Raw genomic sequence first — 16,886 nt, forward strand, 5'->3', positions numbered from 1 at the left:
ATTCTAGGCACTGAGCTACATTTTCAGCCCACTTTAGATAGGGCCTCACTAAATTGCCAAGCAGGTTTGGAATTCATTCTATCCCAGGCAGGCCTTGAACTTAATGAGCAAAGATGAACAGACCTGTGTCATCATTCCTGGCTCTTCTGTGAGTTATGGCTCAGGTTCCCAGGAACTGTGCTGAAGTTGACTAGAACTAGTGGACTCCCTCATTATTAGCACTTCATCTTACTTAGATGGATGGTTTTGCACACACTAAGCAAATCCTAGGTGACCGACTGGGCTCATCCTGGTTCCCACCACCTGTGGTTTTCCTGGAGTGTGTTTCCTAAGCAACTGTGCATTCACCAAACTGGCCTTAAGAGTAAGTTGGTCTAATTGAGACAGGATTCATTGTGTAACCCTGGCTGTCCCCGAAATCTACTTGCTTCTGTCTCTCGGGTACTGAGATTGAAGGTGCAGTCATGACCCACTATGATGTGATGATGCCCTGTTGGTACTGTAGTAGGTTTGGGGTGAATCTTGGAAGCCTGTTTTATTTTCATTTTATTTTTTTATTTTTGGTTGGTTAGAAGGGATATTTTTGGTTTTTAATTTTTTGGTTTTGTTTTAGCTTTTTGAAGCAGGGTTTCTGTGTTGGCCCTGGCTGTCCTGAAACTTACTCTGTAGACCAGGCTGGCATGGAACTCAGAGATCCACCTGCCTCTACTGCCTGAGTGCTGGGATTAAAAGCGTGCGCCACCACCACCCAGCTAGGGAGCCTGGCTTGTTTTTGTTTGTTTGTTGGGCTTGAGAACCTCTGGCTGGCTATGGCAAGGTATAAACCTGTTATCCCAGCACTCAGGACTGAGTAGGAAGATTCTGAGCTTGTGGCTAATCTGGACACCATAACTCCAGAGAAGTCAGGGCTATATAGACCTCATTTGGAGAGATGGCTCAGTGGTTAAGAGCAATGGCTACCCTTCCAGAGGATCCAGGTTCAATTCCCAGTGTCTGTATATGGCAGTACACACGTGGCTTTAATGCCAGTTCTAGAGGATCTAACACTCTCACAAAACACAACTGCACATGAAATAAAATTATAAAAAAAAAAAAAAAAAGAAAGCAGTAGGGCTGGGTGTGGTGGCTTTTCCTTTCAATTCCAGTGACGGTGGAGTCACGGCTCTTGTGTTCAAGATCTACATAGAAAGTTCCAGGCCAGCCAGGCAGTGGGGGCACACGCCTTTAATCCCAGCAAGTCTGGAGGTAGAGGAAGGTGAATCTCTAAATTTGAGGCCAGCTGGTCTATAGATTGAGTTTCAAATCAGGCAGGGCTACACAGAGAAACAAAGTCTCAAGAAAAAAGAAACTTGACTAGAGTTGCACACACAACAAAAGGAAAGGGTAGGTTCGGGTTAACTCCATCCAGGTGGACCTCTGTCTATTCAGTCCATTCCCACTCTCAACCTGCCAAAGGCAGTATTTCCCAAAGAATCCTGGAGGCAGCTTCACTTGAAATACCTTCCTGCAAAGAGGTCCCACTGTGGAGTACTTTGAGAACCATTTCATCCTCTTACTCTGGAAGATCTCACCTTTGCAGTGAGGAAGTTCATTTAGTGACACTTTTCATGAGCGCTGTGGCCTTCCGTTCCCCTTTACCCTCGAGGTTGGCACCCCTGAGCCAAGCAGACCGTAGACCATCGAACTAGGCTTCGTCTCTGTCCTAAGTTATGAGCCCATGCCCATGTGGAGTACGGTAGCAAATGAACTGACATCAAACATTAGCCGCAATGGATTCATTTGGTTGGTGGTGCTGGTCCACGTGCCAGCCCGTGACACATCATTTGGTCCCTGGAACCTTCCAGTTATTTACTTCAGGACAGAAGCCAAAGGATTCCTTATTTCCTTTGGCTCTTTCGTGCCTCAGTGTTCCTTGCATCCTTGAAACACGGTGACTTCACATGGTTGTAGCATACATCTGAGGTGAGACTGGCCACCCTGCACTGGCTCAAGGTGCCCCTGTCCAGTCCACAGCTAAGTGTATAAGATTCCTTCAAGGTATCAGGCTGCAGGCTAGAGTCCCAGGTACTCGGCCAGGAACACAGCAAGGATGCGGCTCAGGTTATGCACAGTGGGTGGGTGGAGGTTGGCCTCGGTGTCAGCAGGTGTGTGCCACACAGCAGGGAAGGGCGTGGCAATGAGGTGGAGCACCGGGACCCCTGAGGGGACAGAATATTTCATCCATCAGATGCAACCCGAAGACAGTCAAGAAACGAGTGCTTTCTAACCTCTCAACCCAAGACCTTGGGTATGCTAAGCAAACATGCTACCTCTGAGTTACATCCCCAAACCCTGAGGAAAGATTTTAAATATAAGAAGGTACATGCTGTTTAAGAAAAGTTAGTGATGGGCCTGGTGAGATGGCTCAGCAAGTAAGAGCTCTGACTGCTCTTCCGAAGGTCCTGAGTTCAAATCCCAGCAACTACATGGTGGCTCACAACCACCCGTAATGAGATCTGACTCCCTCTTCTGGTGTGTCTGAAGTCAGCTACAATACAGTGTACTTATGTATAATAATAAATAAATCTTTGGGTCAGAGCGAGCAGAGGTCCTAAAAAGTCCATTCCCAACAACTACATGAAGGCTTACAACCATCTGTACAGCTACAGTGTACTTGCATACAATAAATAAATTAAATAAATAAATAAATAAATAAATAAAAAGAAAAGTTAGTGATGCAGCAGGCTACCACCGAGCCTGTTGACCAGAGTTCAATCTGGCACACTGTAAAAGAAAACAACTGGTTCCCAAGAGCTGACCTCTAACCTCTGACCTCCACTGGCACATCCATGCACCTGCATGCTCACAATAATGTTTTAATTGCTGGATGGTGGTGGTGCATGCCTTCCTTTAATCCCAGTAGTTGGGAGGCAGAACATGTAGGTCGGGGTGAGTTTAAAGAGGCTAGCCTGGTCTACATAAGTGAGTTCCAGAACAGCCCATACTACATAATAAAGCCCAGTCTTAAAAATAAATAAATAAATAAATAAGGACTGTTGTTTACATAACAAATCCAAGAACCTCGAAACTGAAGGACCTGTAGAGGCAGAGAAGGAGGCCCTTGTTCCTCACTGGACATATCTGATGCTATGGGGCTGCAGTGACCATGACCATCTCACCTACTTGGCTCCACCTCCCCAATGCTGGGACTACAGATCTACACCACCAAAACCAGGCTACTGACTGCTGAGGATGCAGCCCAGGATTCATGCACAAGAAGCAAGAGCTTTACCAAAGGAGCCACATCTCCTAGGTTCATCTAAGGTAGGCATCTACTGCCATTACCCTTATTTAATTAATCATGCTTAACTATTTGGTTAGAAACAGGGCCTCACTATAGTAAGATGTCCAGGCTGGTCTCATTTTCTTTGCAGGTTTTAGGATGGCTTTCTGTTGTTGGCCAGGGGGATGGGGTTTAACAGATGTGGGGATGGGGATGGGATGGTGTTGGTTGGGTGGTGCTAAGATAATTTAGGCAGAGGCTCTACCACTGAGCCTCGCCCTGACCCCTCACTAGGGGATTCTAGGCAGAGGCCCTACCATTGAACTATACTCTCAAATTTTATAGGCTTATATAATTCTCCTGCTAAGACTAGTCCTGTCCAGTACTACTGTCTTCTACTCCCATGTTACAGCTATGGAAATTGAAGCAGAGAAACAGACACACTGATTTGCCTGAGTCCTAGCCCTAGTAAACAATACAGTAAGATTTGAACCCAAAGTCCTCCCTTCCTTGTGTGTTCACAGAGGCAGCTGGCCTGGGAACCGTTAGAGTAGCTCTGACACCTCATTCCTCACCCACCTGGAGAGGCACTCACTGAAGGAAGCAGTGAGGAAAAGGATGCTCTCCTGGCATGCAAGAGGCGGCACTGTGCGCTTTCTGTATACTGGGCTCAGCTCCAAGTCAAATCTTGACCCATATTTGCATATTTAATGCCCTCCATGCTCCCCATTTTACAGATGAAGAGATCAGGACTGAGCCACTTGCCAGCAGTCCCTAGCCTTGGGAAGGAGGCTTCCTTGTACCCCTCACCCCAGCAAGTACCTCTGCGAAGGAAGGGGATGTGGTCATCTTCCACAGGGCCGGGGGGCTCCCCGGGTTGGAAGTACATCACTTCCTGGGGGTGAGACTGCAGTAGGTTCAGCCGGTGAAGGCGCTTCTCTGGAGAGGAGTGGGATTAGAGAGCAAGATTATAGTCAGCAGTCAGATATGCCACCCCAATACCAGTGCATGTATATGTGCTCCATGTGCATACAGTGCCGCGGGGCCAAAGGAGAGTGCATCAGGTCCTCCAGAACTGGAGTTATACATGGGTGCTGGGACTCGAACCCAGATCCTCTGAAAGGGCAGCCAATGCTCTTCCCCACTGAGACAGCTCTCCAGCTCCATGTGTTTCTTTTTTTTTTTTTTTTTTTTTTTGCATGTTGCCTACTCCTGGTCCCATGTACTCCTTCTCTGTGTAGGAGGAGGTGGATGCCTCCATTTCTTTTTCCTACTCGTCCTTGTGTGGTTGGGGGAGTGGACTCAGTTTTCTCCCTCCAACTTTACAAGGGTTCTGGGAATTGACAGGCTGCCAGGCTTTTGAGGCAAGCACCTTTACTCACTAAGCCATGCCGCTGACCCCCATGTCCCTCTTCTAGTCTATCTATTTATTTAGACATTTTCAGCGACAGGATCTTCAGGTGCTGCAGCCAGCCTCATACTCTATATGTGGCTGAGGATGACCACGAGCCCTCCTTAATCCTCCTGCCCTACAACTACCTCCCAAGTGCTGTGTTACAGGAGTGCACCACCAATATCAGTTATTATTTGAGATAAGACCTTGCTTCATAGCCCAGACTTGCCTAGAATTCACACTCCTCTTGCCTCAGCCTCGAAAGTTCTGGGATATAGGTGAACACTACCAGGCAGCTTATCCTAGACTGAAACTCATTATGTAGCCCAGAATAGCCTTGAACCTGCAATCTCTGTGCCTCAGCTTCCTGAGTGTTGGTATTACAGGCATGCACACCATGATGACTAGTTCACAGCAATGGCCCCTTAGCATCGTCACCATGCTTGTTTTCCATAAAAGAAATAGAGGTTTGAGAGACCAGTGTCTTGTCCAGGCAGACCCAGGGTTTGAAATCAGGTCAGTCTCACATAAGAATTCTACTGTTGCCCAGCTGTGGCAGCGCACACCTTTAATCCTAGCACTTAGAAAGCAGAGGCAGGTGGATCTCTGAGTTTAAGTCCAGCCGGGTCTATAGAGCGAGTTCCAGCAACCACATGGTGGCTCACAACCATCTGTAATAAGGTCAGATGCCCTCTTCTGGTGTGCCTGAAGACAGCTACATTGTATTTACATATAATAAATAAATAATTTTAAAAAAAAAGAATTCTCAGAATCACTACACTTGACCTTCATAGGGTCAGCTTGTTTCTGTCCTAGTTTCTTAGCCCAGGGATGGGAGGGAAGGCTAGAGGATACACAGGGGTCAGGTGCCTGTCCACCCCAGCCTTGGCCTGCCCTCCTTACCAATGCTCCTCAGTCGCTGGAACCAGCGGGCTGTGCGAGGGAAGTGACTGAAGAAGATCGGACTGGATGCTCCCAGAAGGTCGAGGAGGACAAAGAGCTCCTGGGGGAAGGAGTCCAGTGCTACTGACCCACCCCACCTTCCCCCGCCCCCGCCTCCTGCTACTGACCCACCCCACCTTCCCCCGCCCCCCTCCTGCTCCAGAGCCCAGAGGAATGAATCTTACAATAGCCTGGATCCTGGTGGGGCCAGGGCTGTGTGGTATAGACTCCATGATCTGAGCTAGGTGCCGGGAGCCATAGAGGGAGTCCTTTGGTCCCCACTCCTTCAGTGCCTCCTCCCCATCCAAGAAAAGCAGCTGCAGGGTCACCGGTGCTGCCTATAGGAGCAAGCTACCAAATCAGCACCAACCCTTGGCATCGGCCCACCCGTGGCCTTGCCTATTTATTTGCACATCTGGGGTGGGACAAACCAAGTGTCCTCATTCATGCAGTGTGGTGACAGAAGTCACAGGTTGAGCCAGAGGCCTGGGTTCAAGTCCACGCTGTAGGTGGTTGTTAGACAAAGTAGCTACCTTTTTGTTGTTGTTGTTTTGTCTTGAGATAAAGTTAGAACAGCCCAAGCTGGACTGCACCTTTCCAGCCCTCCTGGGATCACAGGTGTGCAGCATAATGCCCATTTTATTTTGTTTTGTCTTGTTTCTATTTTTGTGCTGCTGGAGAATGCTCTAGGGATGCCCATATGCTAGACATGCAGGGTTTCATCCAATTGCCCAAGCTACCCTTGAGCTCACTCTGTAGCCCAGGCTGGCCTTGAACTTCTCTGCTCCTCAGGCCTCCATGTCTGGAGGAGCTGGGATTACAGGCCTTAGCCACCAGGGTTGGCTCAATTTCTTCATCTATGAATGGGGTTAGCAACAGCTCTGTTCACAGGATCACATTTGAATCCAGGTCTGTAAGAACTGAAAACGAGTCAGCTCCAGTTATTATTACTTAAGTCTAGCTGGGACAGACAGACTGACAGACAGACCCACTGCACAAACAGCAAAACACAATTAGGGCAAATGCTCCCCAGATCACCAGCTTCTGAGGGTCCAGGAGGCTGCAGGTTGATCTGGCCAGCAGAGGCCACTGGGTCACTGGACAGGAGCGTTTGCACTGAGAGTGAGTTGATGGGACTTGACCTAGCAAAGAGCAAACAGTATTCCCAGGCAAGGGGACGGCCTGGACCAGAGCCGGGGCCAGGGGGCTGTGCGAGGAAGGAGAGGCGTTAGGAATATCAAGTTTTCAGGCTTGGTTTGTAACAGAAGCACTGGGGAACCAGAGGAAGGGTCTGAGGAGGACAGAGACTTGATGAAATGTGTGTTTTCATTCCACAGATTTCTACTAATGTCGGACTTTATTCTCTCTCACTCAGGGAGACATAACAGGAAGGAGAAGCCAGGTCTGTATCATGGAACATACTGAGCTTAGAGAAAAGTCATTGGCACCATAAGGAATGGGCAGTGACCGGAAAGTTACTTGGGGTGGGGGGCGGGGGGGGAAGGAGAGCCTGCCAGGAGGGGGGTTGAGGGGGGGGCGGATGACCCATAGTGAGAAGTGAGCTTTACAAGGCAAATAGTAAATGCTAATGAGGTGGAAATGAAGCCTCTGGATTGGAGGGACACTGAAAGGGGTGTGGCTAGAGTAGAGTGCACCTCAGGTCTAGCCTCAGGACTCTGGCTTAGGGTTAGGATGGGACGGGGGTCCATGGGAGAAGTCTCCAGACACAGGAAGGCAGGATGTGCCATTTAGGATGTAGATCCCTGTGGAAGACTGCGGATGTAGCGCAGCTGACAAAACCTTACTGGACATGCGTGACGCCCTGGGCTCGGTGTCCAGAACAGCATAAATAAGGCGCGGTGGTACATGTACGACTGTGATGATAGCACTTGGGAGATGGAAGCAAGAGGGTCACTAGTTCAAATGCATTCTTGAGTTTGATGTTAGTACGGCCCACCTGAGACACAGCTGGGACTTGAAGAAAGCAAGGATGACAGTAGGTCTGGTGGCCCAGACCTGCCGTGTCACGGCTTGGAAGGGTGGTGCAGAATGACTGAGTTCAAGGCTAGCTTGGGCTACATACTAGTGAAACCCTCTATCAAAAAGGGAAAGCATAGCAGACAGAAACGAGGATGTGGGCCAGAGATAGACTACCCGCCCCTTCTCCTCACCTGCTGCTTGATTCTGCTCAGCATGGCATCAAGGGCCTGGACCAACTCCAGAAGCAGGGCACAGGGCACAGCTGAATCTGTGGCCCCCACAAAGGGGGGCAACCCCGGAGGGAAGAACTTAGAGTCATAATGGCAGGCGAGGGTGAGGTGACGGGCAGCTCCTGGGTCAAGTGTGGCCACCACGTTCCCGAAGTCCAGTGGCCCCAAGGGGGTTGAGGCCGTGAATGGGTCCAGTTCAACATGCCAGCCTGCCGACAGGGACTGCAACGTAGCCTCCAGGAACTAGTGGCAAGAGAGAGGTAGGAGGGTGGACAGGGACTGGGGAGGAGGTGGGGAGAAGGGCCTTGTGACTGGAGCCACGCAGAGCAGTCGGGGTGACTAGAAAGTCCCACTCTGGTTTATGTTGTTCCCTCGACACTGACTTCTGCTGGGAGCCAGATGTAGAACCACCATACTTCTCGGTAGCAACAAAACTTGCCATGGCTTATTTTGAGACAGAATCTCACTGTGTAGTCCAGGCTAGCCTCCAGCTTGCTGTGTAGCCTAGGCTGGAACTCCAGATAATGCTTCTGCTTCCAGAATGATAGGATTATAGACCCAGACCACCACTACACCCAGGTGTGGGGAGTGAGTTTCTCTCCCCACCTTCTCTTTTTCTCCCCCTCTCCCTCTCTCTTCCCCCGCTTCTCTCTCCCTCTCTCCCCTCATGTTGATGCTTCCAAAATCACATGTAGGCCAGCTTTCAAGGAACTCACATCCACCCTTTCCCTCTTCCTGTCTCTCTCCATGGTGCTGAGGGTCGGTCCCGGGTTTCCTGAATGATGCTTTTACAGCCACAGCCACAGCCCCCACTGGTGAATACTCGGCAAACTTTCTACCATTGAGCCACACCCCCATCCTCACATTGCATGATTCTAAGCATGTGGGGACATGCTCTAAGTTCCTCTTAAAACGTTCTCACTATCTGCCAAGCCTGTTTTAGGATCCCTATGAAATCAACGATATCAGTGACTGTCCCCATTTTGAAGATGAGGAAGCTGAGTCCCAAAGAGGTTAAGAAGTTAGTCCAACTAAAGTGGATCCTAAACACAGTATCTGAATGGCACCACACCACTAATTCTGAAGCCAACCTTCTTGGATTTTAATTCTAATTAGCTGTGGGACTTGGACAAAATGTAAAAACTTCAGTTTCCTCATCTGTATAGTGGAGATTATATTAGTTCAGACCTCACCAGAGAGTACACTGCTTCTGCCTAATATAGGATAATATTTAGTGGGGGTCGTATAGTGCGGGATTTGTGTACCACCAAGAGAATCTAGTCAGGTTCACCTGCCGCTGCAGCCACCACCACCACCACTCCCCTACCCGCCTACTCCCCATCTCTGTCCCCCGACCCCCATCAGATCACTTCTGCCTCCTGGCTGTTTTGGGATCTTCGGAGCCTGAGTTCCATTTCCTGACAAACTGGGGAAAGGAAGTTGGGGGTTGACAATAAAACCCTTTACCTTTCTCACTTGGAGATTGCCAGAACTACCCGGGGGTCGCACAATCAATAAGGGACGCAGGAAAGTTCCCCAGAGACGCTGCGGATCCAGCTGCCCTACCACCAGCCGCAGCTTGGCTTCTGAAAGGCTTCCGATCAGCGGGACCTTGGTTGGGAAATGGGATGGGAAAAAGAAAAATGAAAACAACCCCATTCCCACCTTATCCTGGGCGCCGTTGCCTACTAGGAGTCCTGGCTCTTCCTGGTAATGCAAATCTCCAGCATCAAAGATTTCCTAGACTGGGAGAAATCTTCAAAGCAAATCTGGTCCAGCCTACCGCAGTCCTAACGAGGAAATTGCAATCGGGTGATGGAAATTTCTAAATAGATGGCTTGGGCATAGAACTCAGTTCTACCAGTGTTGCTATGAGGACTCGTCATCTTCAGTGGGGTCTATCACAAAACAAGCCTGAAGCCTTATTTTGTTGGGTAGGGGCACGCGCTCAAGTCATGGATAAATGGCACAGGCGGCAAAAGCCAAATGATAAGACCACGGTAACCTGAGACTCAATACGAAGGGAAAGAGGGAAATGACGCTGGCTGGGCACCAGCCAGGGCTCACCCGCAGATCCCGGCTCCGTGACATCTCCTCAACCCCAGGGTGCCAGCTGTTCCAGACGATATAGAAAGCCAAGCCCATAGCCAGCGCCAGCAGCAGCAGGGGCAGGAACTGCACTCGCGGCAGAAGACGGCGCTTGGAAAGTGAGGGTGGTTTCATGAGGCCACGATCCTCGAGCCGCTGCCGGGGCCGCCCGCGGCTCCCGGGACTCATGGTAGCTTTGCTCTGAAACCAATCCCGGTATGGTGGTTTGAGTTTTAGGCCAAGATCCGCCTCGCTGAGGTTACAAAACCCAATAAAGAAGCAGAGTAACTGCGTCCTTCCCTGAGACGATTGCGATTGGCTGTCCTAAGCGCCGCCCCACCCAAAAAGGAGGGCGGAAACCTTAAGGCCCGCCTCCACGGAAGAGGACCAGTCAATGGGCTGCGTCCGAATGTGCGAAACCTTCCAAGGCGCGGGGTCACGCCCCTCACGGAAGTCGATCAAGAAACTGTCGTTCAAGGAAAAAAGGGGCGGCATCCATCCCTAAAACAAGGAGCCGATTGGTTTACCTGAAGCCATGCCCTCAAGAAAAGTGTCCGAGGGTATTTGGAAATGGGGTTGTGTTTTCCATCTTCCAACTGGACGGTTTGACGGGAAAATAATTCTAGTCAGACCCCGTATTATTTTCCTCATGAGCAGACACCCTATTGTGATCCTCAGAAGCTTCAAATCCTCCTTATAGGCATTTTCTACAGGAGAGTGCAGCCTGAAGGGTCGCTATGGTAACAGGCCACGCCCACAGCCGCTGGTATTTGGTTGCGCAGGCGCCGACGGAAGTGAGCCGCAGGAGACGGAAGTCCCGCCCTTCTCGCCCTGTACGCCAAAGGCTGGAGCAACGCGCTTGGAGGCGGGAGTGATCTGCGAGCGAAACCTACACCATGTGAGGCCGGGCTGGGCTTTGGCGGGGCCGTGGAGATGGAGGTGGACAGTTTAGCTGAATAACGGTCGAAATGGGGTGTTTTTATAGCTGAGGGTAGAGTTCCTCGGGCAAAAGTAATGTTTTTCCTTCTGGGGTATTTGAGATCGGGCTTGGGGCCTCGCTCGGATCTTGAGTTCCGGAGAGGGGACAGCTTTATTCCATAACGGGCATGAGACTCTCCGAGGTCCTGAGTCTTGTGGAAAGGAACCATAAAGGGAAAGCTGAGTCTGATGGCACATGCCTGGAATCCCAGGCCTCGAGAGGCTGATGCAGGAGGTTCGCTAGTTGGCCTTGGCCAGCTTCATAGCGAGACCGCTTCCAAAAGTAATAGTAATTTTAAATGGAAGTGGTCTTATGAATAAAGAGCTTGGCGGGGAAGGAAGAACTGTTAGAAATAGTGAAAAGTATGGGACGTAACCAGGATAAATTAGAGAACCTAACTAGAGACTGTCAGAGTAGCAGGGTACTACAGTGGTTTGGTGCGTGTTTATTCATTGAGCATATACTATGTAGACTGCTTGTAAGTTAAGACACATGGTAAATAAAAGGTCCTTGCCTCCAAGGGGGTGGGGGAATCTCCCTGGTGCTTGTAAAAAGAGTGGAGTAGGAAAGCCATAGAGTAATAAATAGGTACATACACCTTAGATAATCAGGTTTGGATGGAGAATTGAGCAGGAAAGATATAATGCCAGTAGGTAGCACAGTAGGATGCATTGAAAGCCCAGTTCTTGGGATGCAGATTTAGCTCAGTGGACAGAGTACTTACCTACTGTGGGTACTGGGTTTGGTCCTTAACCACACACAAACTAGACATAGTGGCACGTGCCTGTACTCCCAATACTCAGGAGGCAGAGACAAGTCTGAGTTCTGGGGCAGCCAGGCTTCTACAGTGAGATGTTGTGGGGTGGGGCGGAGGTTCATGGAGAGAGATGATTGAAGTTTAGGTTGCGGATAGAAAGGGCCAAGGTTTGGATGTACCATGGTGGCAGATGACAAGATATAAGGATAGAGTAAGGTTTGAAAGAAGAATCAACTGCCAGGCATGATGGTGAGCCTCTGTCATCTCAGACCTTAGGCAGTGGAGTCAGGAGAATTGAGAATTCAAGGTCAGCGGTGGGTGGAAGAGGTTAGGTAGATGAGCCGGGGCAGGCTACCATGGAAATGTCTCTCCTGCCTCCAGAAAAGACTGCACCAGAAAGGGGGCTGGGGAGACACTGGACAGTGTGGCTTTGATCACGTACATTTCCAACTTGAACCCATCTCACCCCTGGGTTCTCTATCCAGGAGTCTCCTCAATAAACCCAAGAGTGAGATGACCCCAGAGGAGCTGCAGAAGCGGGAGGAGGAGGAATTCAACACAGGTCCCCTCTCAGTGCTCACGCAGTCGGTCAAGAACAACACGCAAGTGCTCATTAACTGTCGCAACAACAAGAAGCTGCTGGGCCGGGTGAAGGCCTTTGACAGGTGAGTGCTGTCTTGGGGAGGGCTGGGTCTGGGTCCGAGGGGCCTGAAGGAAAGGTCATTCCAGAAGGATAATAAGGTGGGCACACACGGTGACAAAGCACCTTTAATCTCAGCACTCGGGGAATCACTATGAGTTGGAGGCCAGCCAGTGTCTCATGGCACGACCTAGCTCAAAAATGTAGAAAGTGGCGATGCTTAACCTTTTTATAATACATATCTTACGTGTTTAGGTGTTTTGTCTGCATATGAGTCTGTATGCTATGGACATGTCTAGTAGTTATCAGAATCCCCTGGCAGGAAATTGGACTGGAATTTCGATATTTGATTTGTTTATCTGTAGACCAGACATCAGTGTCAAATATCTTGTATTGCTTTGTAGTTTGTTTTGAGACAGGGTCTTTACTATGTAGCTCGAACTGGCTACAGATGTGGCAGAGGCTAACCTTACACTTCTAATCCTCCTGCTCCCATCTCCCGAGCGCTGGGATTACAGGATTGCATGAAGCATGCCGTCCTGCTTTATTGTTTTAGTTAGCATGGGACTTGCCTTGTGACTTAGCCATACACATCTGGCACTGTACTTTGCTCTTATTCACTGTCCTCAAGCAAGCATTTGTGGAAAGAACTGATCCAAGTGTGAACAATGGCCACCCGGCCCCATGAGGACAGGACTGTGCAGCACTGGAGTGCGCGTGTTGGGAGCCGTGTCTAACCCCAGCACCCTAAGACCCTCTGGAGGGAGCAAGTGCTTCTCTCCTGCTGTTTCTCTCAGAGTTAGAGTTAACGCCAGAGCCAGGGCCATTTTGGTGGGCTTTACTCTGCTGGGTCCTGAGTTCTTTATTCATCCAATCTTCACACCAGCCCTATGAAATAGACTGTCTCCATTTCATGAAGGGGGAAACTGAGGCACAGAAGGGACACTATAAAGTGAAATCACTTTGCAGCCTGCCCATCCCCACTGTGGAGCCTGGGCTTTCCTTATGCCTGCTGCTGGAGAGTTCACACAGTGCCAGGCAAAGGTGGGCACTCGGAATGCCCCCCCTTACTCCAGCTTCCCCCCCCACCCCTACCCCATCAGGCACTGCAACATGGTGCTGGAAAATGTGAAGGAGATGTGGACTGAGGTTCCCAAGAGCGGCAAGGGCAAGAAGAAATCCAAGCCTGTCAACAAGGACCGCTACATCTCCAAGATGTTCCTGCGCGGGGACTCGGTCATCGTGGTGCTGCGGAACCCACTCATCGCTGGCAAGTAGAGCCTGCTCCCTGCCCTGCGAAGGCCTGCAGAACCCTGCCCAGTGGGCGAGAAATAAAACCCTGTGCTTTTTGGTTTTTATGTTTTCCAGTGGTCTTCTCTGCTCTTGGGTCTTAAAAGAGTGTGTTGGGCTGAGCACTAGGACAGGGCCTGTGGGTGCTGCGGTATATAACAGCCCTGTCTGCAAAGGAGACAGTTTAATTGGACTTTTGTGTATTGTGGACAGAGGGATTCTCTGACAATGTGCAAGTGGGAAAGGGAAGCCTATTTAAGAGGCTCGTGGAGGACCCAGGGCCTTCTGCTCTACCCACAACTCTGTCTATCTGGTATCTCTGTCTGTGTCCTCCCAGGCGATCATGGGCTGGAGGTCAGGAGTCTCTGCCCTCTTTACATGTATATAAAACATGTATGGGTGTTTTGCCTGGATGTGTCTGTTCTTGGTACCCATAGGAGCCAGAAAAGGAGAGTTGGATGCCCCTAGAGGTAGTTACATGTGGTGGTGAGGCAGCCATGTGGGTGCTGGGAAAAAAACCTGGGTCTTCTACAAGAGCAACAAGTGCTCTTAACTGTTAAGCCATCTCTCTGGCCCTTTAGCTGTCCTCTTTCTTTTTTCTTTTCAAGACAGAATTTCTCTCTATAGTCCTGGCAGTCTTGGAACTCACTTTGTAGACCAGGCTGTCCTCAAACTCAGATTCCCCCTGCTTCTGCCTCATGAGTCCTGGGATTAAAGGTATGAGCTACCACCATTCAGCCTAGCTGTCCTCCTGAACTGTGGAAGTCACAGCTAACGTTATCCTGTGCGTCCCTGTACAGAACTTCGAAGCCTGCAGCCAAGAAAACTTGCATGTGTTCCCTGAGCTGCTGCCAGAAAGAACAGCTTTGTTGTGTACTTTAGAGCTCTCTCTTTTGTTCTTTTGTGGTCCTGAGAATTGGACCTAGGGTCTCATATGCTTAGCAAGCTCTCCCCCATGAGCTAAATCCCCAGCCCTCCATTCACTTACATATATATATATGTGCCCAAGTACAATATTAGGTGTCCTCTAACACTGCCCTTAATTCCCTTGAGACAGAGTCTCTCATTGAACAGAACCAGGCTGATGCCCAGCAAACTCCAGCAATTCTGTCTCCACCCCATGCTACAGATTCTAATTGAGGGTCTCATGCTTATATCGCAAATGCTTCTAACCACTGAACCATCTCCCCAGTCCTTCCATTAAGACAGGAAACTTCTTAGGAAGTTTCCCAGGCTGGCCTTGAGCTTGTAATCCCCCAGCCATAATCTTCCAAGCAACTAGGATAACAGACCTACGTCACCACAGCTATCCTAAGCTCATTCAGTTGAAACCACTGAGATTCAGGAAAAGCATTGACATGTCCCAAAGTCACCCATGTAAGAGATAATGAAGCTACATCCTGATAGGCAGCCAGGGCTGGTGAAATGGCTCAGTGGCTACCAAGTTTAATGCCTAGCACCCATATGTGGCAACTCCAAACCACCTGTAACAGAACCTGAGGGATCCAACATTCTACCTTCCTTGGGCACCTGCACACAAATACACATGGATTAAAATTAGATACAAAAACAGGCCAGACAGTGGTGGCATATGCCTTTAATCCTAGCACTTAGGAGGCAGAAGCAGGCAGATAGGCAGATTTCTGAGTTCCAGGATAGCCTGGTCAGAGGCAGGGAAATCTTTGTGAGGCCAGTCTGATCTACAGAGCAAGTTCCAGTACAGCCAGAGCCACACAGAGAAACCCCGCCTCAAAAACAAGTAAAATCCCAGCACTCAGGAGGCAGAGGCAGGTGGATTTCTGAGTTCGAGGCCAGGCTGGTCTACAGAGTGAGTTCCAGGACAGCCAGGGCTACACAGAGAAACCCTGACTCCAAAAACAAAAACAAAACAAAAAAAACAAGTAAAATGAAAGCAAACATGAGTGTACCCGTGATCCATCCCTACAGCTTAAGAGGCTGAGGCAGAATTGGCTGCAAGTTCAAGGCTAGCCTGGGTCTACATGGTAAATTCCTGGTGAGCCAGGCATAGTGAGTTCCTTTCAAAAAGAAAAGACTCCATTGAAAATACATTTGGAAAAGTACAGGCTGGGGTCTGGGCGCCCCCTCCATCTCCTCCCACTTAATGGTCTCCCACGATGCCAAGCCGGTAAAGTTGGGCACCTGCCCTCCCCTGCTCCTGAGGCTCTCGAGTGCTGAGGAGAAGCAGGGCCAGGCAGGGAGGCCTCTGCTCCCCACTGGGCTTCGTCAGTTTGCACTGAGAACCTAGGATCGGAGCCTCCTGGCTCACAAAACCTGCAACCTCCCTCTGCATTCTGGGAAGGAAAAGAAAGGGAGTTGGTCTCTTGCCAGGGAAGTTGGCGACTGCCATGGAGGAAGACAGCCGGCCACTCCGTGTGGTGACCTACAGAGTGCCAGTGTGGCTGCTGGGCCTTTAGAGCTATGTATTCTGGATGGCCAGGACTACACTGAGACACCCTGTCTCAAAAAGCCCAAGTAAATAATAAAAGTAAAATTGTAAGCTTTGCAGCCAAGCTGGTGGGCAATGTCAGTCCAGTGAAGCCCACTTATTTCACCCAGGAGCAGGACTGGACTGAGTCTTCAGGTCACAGGCTCAAAGCTGTAGTTCCTGCCCTGTCTGTCACCCTGAACACTCCTCACCAGACATGGAAACTTCGCTTGCCTCTCTGAATGTCAGGGTTACAGTCCAGGATACCTGGCTGTCCAAACGGTGCTTTTATCTACCTTTTTTTTTTTTCTTAATTGCATGTGACAGGGGTAGTTTGTATGTGTGCATATGTGTGTTCACATGTAAATGGGTACATGTGCACACATTTGTATGTTATGGAGACCTGGGGTCACATGGGAAATCTTCACTCTTCCCCGTATGTGGGCACTATGGGCCAGAGTTCTGGTCCCAAGACTGTTGTGGCCAGCACTTTGCCCACTGAGTGAGCCATCTCCCCTGGCCCTTTCTGTTTTGACAGGGTCTTGTTATATAGCCTAGGCTGGCCTCAGATTGGAGCAACACTTCTGCCTCAGCTTCTTGGATGATGGGATTGGGGAAAAGGCTAGCTCTAACTGGTCTGAGACTAGGCAAGTAAATAAGGCTGGTTTTGAACATGCAACAGTTCAGCCTCCGCCTTTGATTGCCTTCAGATAATCCTTTCCAGAGATAAAAGCCAAAGTGGAGGTCCTCAGACGGAGTTTAGTGACAGCTAATGCAGTAGCCCAATTAAGAACTGAGCAAGGCTGGTTCCCGCTGCTTTTGCTGTTTGAGACGATCTCCGAGGTTCAGATAGCCAACCTGTGTTCTTTCAGCTAAGCC

At 49.8% G+C, this 16,886-nt stretch overlaps 2 protein-coding genes across 3 annotated transcripts; one reads left to right on the top strand and one right to left on the bottom strand.

Annotated features, from left to right (window-relative positions):
• Positions 1 to 1,115: 1,115 nt before the first annotated feature.
• Positions 1,116 to 10,095, bottom strand: Qpctl (glutaminyl-peptide cyclotransferase-like). The gene is made up of 7 exons (NM_026111.3): positions 9,875 to 10,095; positions 9,275 to 9,418; positions 7,769 to 8,050; positions 5,783 to 5,935; positions 5,559 to 5,658; positions 4,085 to 4,201; positions 1,116 to 2,198 (listed from the first exon to the last, which is right to left on the bottom strand). The coding sequence occupies exons 1-7, from the start codon at positions 10,082 to 10,084 to the stop codon at positions 2,053 to 2,055; spliced, it is 1,152 nt and encodes a 383-aa protein (NP_080387.2). The 5' UTR covers positions 10,085 to 10,095; the 3' UTR covers positions 1,116 to 2,052.
• A 248-nt stretch (positions 10,096 to 10,343) lies between these two features.
• Snrpd2 (small nuclear ribonucleoprotein D2) lies at positions 10,344 to 13,633 on the top strand. Of its 2 annotated transcripts, XM_030241969.1 has the most exons (4): positions 10,344 to 10,455; positions 10,596 to 10,793; positions 12,117 to 12,296; positions 13,375 to 13,633. In XM_030241969.1, coding segments are annotated over exons 2-4 (357 nt in total). In that variant the 5' UTR covers positions 10,344 to 10,455; positions 10,596 to 10,791; the 3' UTR covers positions 13,550 to 13,633. The 2 variants fall into 2 exon arrangements, with proteins under 2 accessions (XP_030097829.1, NP_081219.1); NM_026943.1 differs by lacking the exon at positions 10,344 to 10,455 and having other exon boundaries at positions 10,737 to 10,793; positions 13,375 to 13,625.
• Positions 13,634 to 16,886: the final 3,253 nt, after the last annotated feature.

Source organism: Mus musculus, chromosome 7 (genome assembly GCF_000001635.26).
Source record: "Mus musculus strain C57BL/6J chromosome 7, GRCm38.p6 C57BL/6J".
Taxonomy (NCBI): Eukaryota; Metazoa; Chordata; class Mammalia; order Rodentia; family Muridae; genus Mus; species Mus musculus.

Excerpts from the sequence above, each read along its gene's own strand:
- Qpctl (NM_026111.3), bottom strand. The coding sequence starts at position 10,084 with ATGAGTCCCGGGAGCCGCGGGCGGCCCCGGCAGCGGCTCGAGGATCGT. Across the intron at positions 8,051-9,274 it reads GCAATCTCCAAGTGAGAAAG|TTCCTGGAGGCTACGTTGCA; the intron begins GTAAAGGGTTTT and ends TCTTGCCACTAG. Across the intron at positions 2,199-4,084 it reads CATCCCCTTCCTTCGCAGAG|GGGTCCCGGTGCTCCACCTC; the intron begins GTACTTGCTGGG and ends CTGTCCCCTCAG.
- Snrpd2 (XM_030241969.1), top strand. Across the intron at positions 12,297-13,374 it reads CGGGTGAAGGCCTTTGACAG|GCACTGCAACATGGTGCTGG; the intron begins GTGAGTGCTGTC and ends CTACCCCATCAG.